This window comes from Fistularia commersonii, chromosome 32, assembly GCF_037954325.1.
Source record: "Fistularia commersonii isolate RoL2024-O1a breed Wild chromosome 32, RoL_Fcom_v1.0, whole genome shotgun sequence".
In the NCBI taxonomy this organism is placed as follows: Eukaryota; Metazoa; Chordata; class Actinopteri; order Syngnathiformes; family Fistulariidae; genus Fistularia; species Fistularia commersonii.
Genome location: NC_141315.1, coordinates 2,694,528 through 2,702,766, shown reverse-complemented (window position 1 = coordinate 2,702,766; position 8,239 = coordinate 2,694,528). Strand labels below are relative to the sequence as shown.

General features: G+C 42.2%; 1 protein-coding gene across 1 annotated transcript; it reads left to right on the top strand.

Moving 5' to 3' along the window:
- The first annotated feature begins 2,353 nt into the window (after positions 1-2,353).
- On the top strand, positions 2,354-7,628 carry adrb1 (adrenoceptor beta 1). Its single transcript, XM_086139874.1, has 2 exons — positions 2,354-4,152; positions 4,486-7,628. The coding sequence occupies exon 2, from the start codon at positions 5,392-5,394 to the stop codon at positions 6,889-6,891; it is 1,500 nt and encodes a 499-aa protein (XP_085996000.1). The 5' UTR covers positions 2,354-4,152; positions 4,486-5,391; the 3' UTR covers positions 6,892-7,628.
- Positions 7,629-8,239: the final 611 nt, after the last annotated feature.

The window sequence follows — 8,239 nt, the reverse complement described above, 5'->3', positions numbered from 1 at the left end:
TATCGCTCTATCTATCAGTTTTTATCATAATCAAGCGTTCGACCTGGTCTCAAAACGTGTGTGTGTGTGTGTGTGTGTGTGTGTGTGTGTGTGTGTGTGTGTGAGACATTGTCAGATGTAATCTGTTTCAAATAGAAAAGGATGAACAATCTATTTGCACCAAAACAATCATGTGCATTTATTAGTAAAAATATGCATAGTAAAATTATCCAGTTTTACCCGAAAATATTTATGAAATAATCTAAAGAATGGAGTTCAGAAAATAAACAAAATTATTGTTACAAGTCTAATTGATAGATATTTTAAAAAATGACCATTGATGGACAGTACTTATTTTAGTGGTTGTAATGGCTTATAAATGCAGTGTTCATGGCCTTTTGATAAAGGAGCATTTTAAAGTCCTCTTGTTTTTTTTAATGTGTATGTAAACTTGGTTTGACAATGGAATTAGTGCATTACTTAGGACACTACAGGAGAGCAAAGCAAAAAGGATGTCGTGAAAATACACTTTCATGGTGTGATCCATTTCGGGGCTGCCTTTTTGTCCTCTTCAATGTTCATTCTTTGATAGGAGTTTTCATCTACTGTGTTCCATGCATTTCCATTTCCTGGTACAGCTGGGCACTCTAGTCATTGGCATTTGCCGGTGTCTTATTTTCACAAGAGTATTCTACAACATAAACGTTATTACATATACATAAATGCTTTTTTCAATCAGTCTCATTAAAGCTGTATATATTCTATTCACAACATCTGGAGGTTGATGTTAATGGTTAAGGAAATTATGCCTGTAACCACTAAATGGGATTTACACAGAGGGAATGGCTGTTTGTGGAGGAGATAATGATGTTAAAATCCCCTCCACCCCTTCCTTTTTATTCTTTTTTTTTTATTTTTATCTTTACCCAATGTATTACCCCTCAGCCCCTTCCATGTTGTCCTTCTGACAGCATCATTAACCTTGTCTGACTAGGCTGCCGTCCTCAGTGTCTGAAGACACACACGCAGGCACATGCAGGGCTGAAGATATCCACAGGTCAGTGATGCCATCAACTTCTCCTCCCTTGCTTTTGATGCCATAGATAGTATTTATCTTGAAAGAAGATCAGAAATCAATTTATAATGTTGACAAATTCAGAAAACAAGCCTGTAGGATTGTTCGCCAGAGCAATCAGATAAGAGCCTGCATGATCACACAGCTTCTCTCGGCGAGTCACACACACACACACAAAACACGCTAGGGACCTCTCATGATGCTCATATGATGCATGAAGCTGACACGGGGATAATTGTTTTTGACCTCTCTGGATTAATTGTAAGAGAAAAAGTTACTTCAAAGTGAAACGATTGGTTTGATACGTGAATGAATGGTTTGTTCAGATTCTAAAAGTTAAAAATCTTCCGAGGTAAAATTAAGTGGAAATCATGAATTTCACACGGCTTTAACTGAAGATATATCTACGTCTCATTCAGGGTAAATGCGTGCATCAGGTTTATATCAATGTAGAGATAAAGTGTGAACGGGTTTCCCTTTTATCTGATGGGTTTTTGGAGACGTGTTCTGCTTCTACTGCTGCCTCTGCTTCTCACCTCTCGCAACCCCAACTATAAACAGGAAGGTATCACTTCAAACCAAAACATCAACTGTGACCTATGTCTCCATGCCCACGTTGACATGGCAGGTCAAGAGGATGACTCATGTCCAATGTGGAATATCACCATCTCACTAAAGCGGTGTGGGAGAAAGCAGCTCAACAGTCAATAGCGCTTCACTCTGCTTATTTTTGTGCAAGGGAGGGAGTAATTACTCTAAAATGTGGACGGCTGAATTTTCAGATGAAAAGTTTGAAGCACTCTCAACGTGGCCTCTGTGCAGTAACACAGCATCAGCAAATATTGGAACATTGCTTCAAGGGTGAATGGTCATGAGGAGGTCTAAAATATGCACCAACGCCTTTTTTAAAATAATGAATCATTTCAACTTCGTTTTGGTGCTCCATTTTGGTACCTCCTCGTGAATGCGTTTTAGTGGAACTTCTATTAGGAAAAGAGAAATTGTCCTGAGATAAGAAAGAATAACTCTTTATTAGTCTCAGGGCAGGGATGTTGCACAATGAGTTTTTCTTTTGTATCTTTTGTATTTGTACCTTTTGAAACAGTTATAAAATGCTTCACAAGACAAACAGTCAAAGATAAAATAACATTATCAAATTATAATGAGAGACCTTGGCAAAGGATATGGAATTTTCCACAGAACACCGTAGATTGCACGCAGGATTTAAAAATAATGACAATAATAATAAATCAAAGATAAATACATAAAGATTGTAATTAAAGGTCAAAATTAAACAAAGAACATTGTAATCATTTGTATTACTTTATGGTCAATTCAAAACTATTCCGCTGCCTCAATTAAATTACATATATCATAATATAAATTGGCAACAAATAAAGTGTTACATCTTGATCAAGCTCTCTATATCATGTTTGACAATTGTATTTTCACACTTTTCGTGCGTGACTTCACTTAAGACAAGGTCGCACAAGACAAGACAGCCCGAAGAAATAATGGATTGTAGTATTGATAAGGGTTTACGAAGCATCTATTATTAACAGACCTATTGACTCTGCCTGCACATCTAAATCAGTAAATAGGTAAATGCATTAATAAATTTACATATAAAACCATTGGCAATCATTAACTGAAACTTCATCAGAGGAACCATAACCTTTTCTCAAGTCACTGGTTAGTATGTAATCATATTATGAATTGCAAATTTGCAAAGCTATTATTCATTAAGCATGGGAATACAATCATTACACAAATTACACATTTTAAACGATAAAGCTTGTCTTGATATGTCTTTGAATGCCTTACGGATACATTTTACAGTTCCCAATTGCTTCACATAATGAAATAGGAAAAAAAAAAGAAATCCATGGTGGTGTTTCTGTCTTGAGACTGTGCTTTTTGTAAGTGCGGATATTTGCAAGGCTGCTAACCCTGTAGCGACAGCCTCGCTGTGTGTCAGATTATGTTATGTCTCTCGCTCAGTTACCGGGTCATAAGATACTGTGAAAACAATGGAATCATCCTTCTATGTGTAGGTGTCTGTGTATGTTTGTGTGTGTCTCAAGGCCAAGTGTGACACTTTCAGCTAATTATAAACATATCTGTTGTTGTTTTTCAAATCCTCATCTTTCATTTGTGAAACCGCAACAGGCTCTTTGAAAAACTCTGCTCTAGAAGGTTTATTTTATTCAAGCATTATGCTTCAAGCTGAATTTATCAATCAGAGAGATTGGGGTTGGAGGAATTGCTTTTCTGTCACTGTTAAGACCTATAGGTCCACTTTGACATGACGATGATGGCAAAAAAATCCCTTCACTCAGTTGTAACTGTTCTTTTCTCATATTACCAAGGGTCAGCGGGGTGTGTGTATAAAGGCCTGTCCACACCCGACATTCCCCAATCCACTTAGCTCTACTCACTGACACCATCATGTCAGGAGGTTCAAAGACCACAAACAATCCCTCATCTACCATAGATAATAAATCATTATAATTTACGCCTTACCTGGATTGAAGTGACCCTGGCATGACCTGGCGCCCTGGCCTGGAAAGTCAGTTTCCATGTTGCTCAACTGCAGCAAGTTTAGCACAGATCTGTTGCAGAGGCCTCGTGGCAGAGGAATGTATACTGTGATAAAAATATAAAACTGGCATGTGAACAAACAAATCAAGTTTGCGATGGCAAGTGATGAAAACAGGGAGATCCCTGTATTTTGTAACGTCATGTGGATTTTGACTTGGATGTTTAGTACCTAATGTTCCCGAGGACTGGAGAGTTCTTACAGATAAAAGCATAGAGGGGACACAGGGATGTGGATGACTATAAATTTTAAACTCTGTATCCATGACAGTAATTATCCATAATGCTTTGGGTGCTGTGTGTTAGTCTGAGTCCCAGCAGGATTAATGAAAAACCTCTTGTTGTACTTTTTCTGATGGGGTGATGGATGGAAACGCTTCACAAGTGTTCAGATTAGGTGACATCACATACAAAGTGGGAGAAACCAGTGAACTGCTCCCAAAAAAAGGATGCATAATGTTTCCTGAAGGATAGGAATGTCTCTTTCCTCTTAAAATCCAGTGAGTTAAACATTTCTCTCATCTCCTGTCCAATGCTTTTTGCTCATCTAACTTCTGTTATAACTCATGATGTTGTTTAGTTTCAGTTTATTGGAACATTGATGAAAAAAATGCAAAAATAGTCACGTTTGGAAGATATAAAACATGCACCTATATTTGATTTATTTTTTATGTTATTTCTATGGGTTTTTGTCTTTTTTTCGTTGATCCACAAAAAGCGCTCAATGTGAAACCATAACCATTGGATTCTGATCTTGACAAAGCAATATATGAATGTGTGTTTTTTGTAATAATAATCTTCTTCTTCTTCTTCTTCTTTTCTTCATCTTTCAGCTTTTCCCTTCAGGGGTCGCCCCAACTAATCGACTTTCTCCATCTAACCCTATTCTCCGTATCCTCCTCTTTCACACCAACAACCTTCATATCATCCCTCACTACGTCCATAAATCTTCTCTTTGGTCTTCCTCAAGACCTCTTGCCAGGCAGCTCCAATTCAAGCATCCGTCTACCAATATATTCTCTATCCCTCCTCTGTACATGACCGAACCATCTCAGTCTGGCTTCTCTGACCTTCTCTCCAAAACATCTAACATGTGCTGTCACTCCCAAAGAGAACCTCAACAGCTTCATCTCTGCACCGTCCAGTACTGCCTCTTCTCTTTTTGTCATTGTAACAGTTTCTGGGCCATACAGCATGGCTGGTCTCACCACTGTCTTGTTTTTTGTAATAATAATAATGAATATTATTATTATTAATAGTATTATCGTTGTTGTATTATGATGTCATGCTAGCAGTATATTATAAAATTATATCATAATCATATTATATTTTGTTTTATTATATTATAATTGCATTGTTATTATTGTGTTATTATAATGTTATGATGTGATACTACCGTATGAATATTATATTCTAATGATGACATGATTATCATACAATATTATGTTGTATTGTATTTCAATGGCATTATTATTATTACCATATTGTATGGTAATATTTTGATCTAACAATAGTATTATATTGTAATGATTATATTATTACTATGATATTTATCCTATCTCCTATATTGTGTTGTAATGTATTTCAGTGGTATTTTGATCTAATAATAATATTATATTGTAATTATTATATTATTACCATAACATATATCCTATCTCCTACAGTATTTTGTGTTGTATGTATGTCAGTGGTATTATTATTATTATTATTATTATTATTAATGCGCTTGTTGTTACTCGATGGAGGTTGCTGAGAGTGAATGGAAGCGCGCAGCTGCACCGACTGGGTGCGAAGGGACCGTCTCTTCCATTCGCTCCCTGATTGGTCGTGAGAGGTTTGATGTCTCCGCCTGCTCCTCTGTCCCGGTCGGCGCTGCAGCCCGTGCAGGCGGTTGGTGCGGGAGCGGGGCTCTAGATGGGGTTGAATTACGACGGCGGACGAGACGTCGCCCCCGCTACAAACCGGGCGGGCTGGATGAGACAGACCTGGACCCGCTTACAGCGCAGCAGCCCGTCATGGGGGACGGCGGCGCGTCCTCGCAGGTGAACTTCCAGAATGGCACCGGGAGTGAGGCGTCGGACGCGCCGGGCTCCGCCGCCGCCTCCTCGTCCTCCGCCGCCGCCGCCGCTGCCGTCTCCGAGCAGTGGATGGCCGCGATGAGCCTGGTGATGGGCTTGATCGTGCTCTCCATCGTGTTCGGAAACATCCTGGTGATCGTGGCCATCGCCAAGACGCAGCGGCTGCAGACTCTCACCAACGTGTTCATCGTGTCGCTGGCGAGCGCGGACCTGATCATGGGGCTGCTGGTGGTGCCCTTCGGCGCCGCGCTGGAGGTGCGAGGCGCGTGGATGTACGGATCGTTCTTCTGCGAGTTTTGGATCTCCGTGGACGTCCTCTGCGTCACGGCGAGCATCGAGACCCTGTGCGTCATCGCCATCGACCGATACGTGGCGATCACCTCGCCTTTCCGTTACCAAAGCTTGTTAACCAAAGCCCGGGCCAAAGCGGTGGTGTGCGTCGTCTGGGCCATCTCCGCGCTCGTCTCCTTCCTGCCCATCCTCATGCACTGGTCCCGGGACAGCGTGGACACCGCCTGCTACGAGGACCCGCACTGTTGCGACTTCATCACCAACAGGGCTTACGCCATCTCCTCCTCCATCATATCCTTCTACATTCCTTTGCTGGTCATGATCTTCGTGTACGTGCGGGTGTACGGCGAGGCGAAAAAGCAGCTGAGGAAGATCGACAAGTGCGAGGGCCGGTTCCACAACACCTTAACCGGACTGACCTCCAAGTTCAAGAAGAGGCCCTCCAAGATCCTGGCGCTCAGGGAGCAGAAGGCACTCAAGACGCTCGGCATCATCATGGGGACGTTCACTCTCTGCTGGCTGCCGTTCTTCATCGTCAACATCGTGCGCGTCTTCAGCGCCCAGGTGGTGGACAAGGACCTGTTCGTGTTCCTCAACTGGCTCGGGTACGTCAACTCGGCGTTTAACCCCATCATTTACTGCCGGAGCCCGGACTTCAGGAGGGCTTTCAAGCGGCTCCTGTGCTGCCCGCGCCAAGCGGACCGCATGTTGCACATCAGCTCCTGCGACCTGTCGCGGTGCACCGGCGGCTTCGTGTCCACGCTGGAGCCCGGAACCCTGGGCATCTGGTCGGACTGTGTCGTGCTGGACAGCAGCGACAGCAGCCTGATGGGGAACGCCAAGCTGCCTTACTCAGAGTCACAGCTGTGAATGTACAAAGCTGGATTTTACAAACCGAGCGGACTTTTTTTTTTTTTTTTTGTGGAGAGGGTGTGCGCCGAAGCGCGTCCGCGTGTGCACAGTCGGCGGTGAGTGACCTGCGAACAAGGGAGAACCCCCACCGCCACCCCAACCCTTGCCCTCCGCTCCGGACGCACTGAAGCGGGGATACCGGTGACATTACGGACACGTCCTCTCCGCTTCTGTGGTTTTAAAAATGCCGGTAAATTCTCTCTCTCTCTTCTTTCTCTCTCAGTCTTTTAAATCTGATCTTTTAAGCAGCTCAACTGTTCAGCGGAACACTATAGGTTCGGTTAAGGGGTGGGTGATGGTTTTATTTTTGTAAAGACGAACGCTCAGGCGCACCATCACAAACTGCTGTCATTAAACAAAAAAAAAAAAAGCACTGAACAGGAAGTCTAGTCATGTTTAGTCCCTCACCATGTGTTTTACCTCACAGCCATCGGCAAGTGCAATTTGTACGGCAGGTATTTGTTTATATTAAACATTAATGTGATAGACATGTATTTATTCCTGCGCTGTCTTTTACACCTAAGCAAGTTCTAAAGTGGGGGCTGATTCCCAGGCCCGTTTGTAAATAGAGGATGCTTAGTACTGGAGCGAGGGGTTGAATCCTCTCCCTCTCTCTGTCTTTCTCGTTTAGCTTTATATGATGTTGTAAGGTGGTGTGTTAAATCCTGTGAAAAATAAAAAAAAAACAAGTTTTCATTATTCAGTGCATGTTTGGATTTCATTCAGTATCTTAGGTTCCACTTTAAGCCCAAACAGATAACCAAGACCCTTTTTTATTCTTAAATGAACCGGAGATGATGCACATTTGAGTTTAAGCACAGTATAGAAGAGGTTTTGGGTGATTCGGCATGATGTTCTTCTGCTCCCCTCTGCCGGGAGCTGCTGCAATCTGTGTGACTGCCGTGTGGTGTGTGAGACACGACACTGGTTGTTTTTTCCCAAGGGAAGGTGTTACATTGACTTATGTTTTTAACATGCATCAGTCAGGCCAATAAGGGCCGAAAAAGAAATAGAGCAAAGATGGGCCGAAACTTGTCAAAAAAGGAAAAAGAAAAAAAAAGTGGAGATACAGAATTCAATTTTACCTATGCACTGAAAATAGATGGATGGTGAGCAGGTCACGAGGGGTTTGTCAACTTCTCTGACTGCCATGCCAGCTGGGCTGGAGAAACGGGTTGGAGCATCCTTTGTCTCTGGAGCTTGATTCGGACAATATTTCACCACAGTGAAAAAAAAAATGCATTTCAATAGCCAGAACAAAAAGCCACAGACAAACGGATTTAGCGCCCTCAGAGCAACAATAATT

Excerpts from the sequence above, each read along its gene's own strand:
- adrb1 (XM_086139874.1), top strand. The coding sequence starts at position 5,392 with ATGGAGGTTGCTGAGAGTGAATGGAAGCGCGCAGCTGCACCGACTGGG.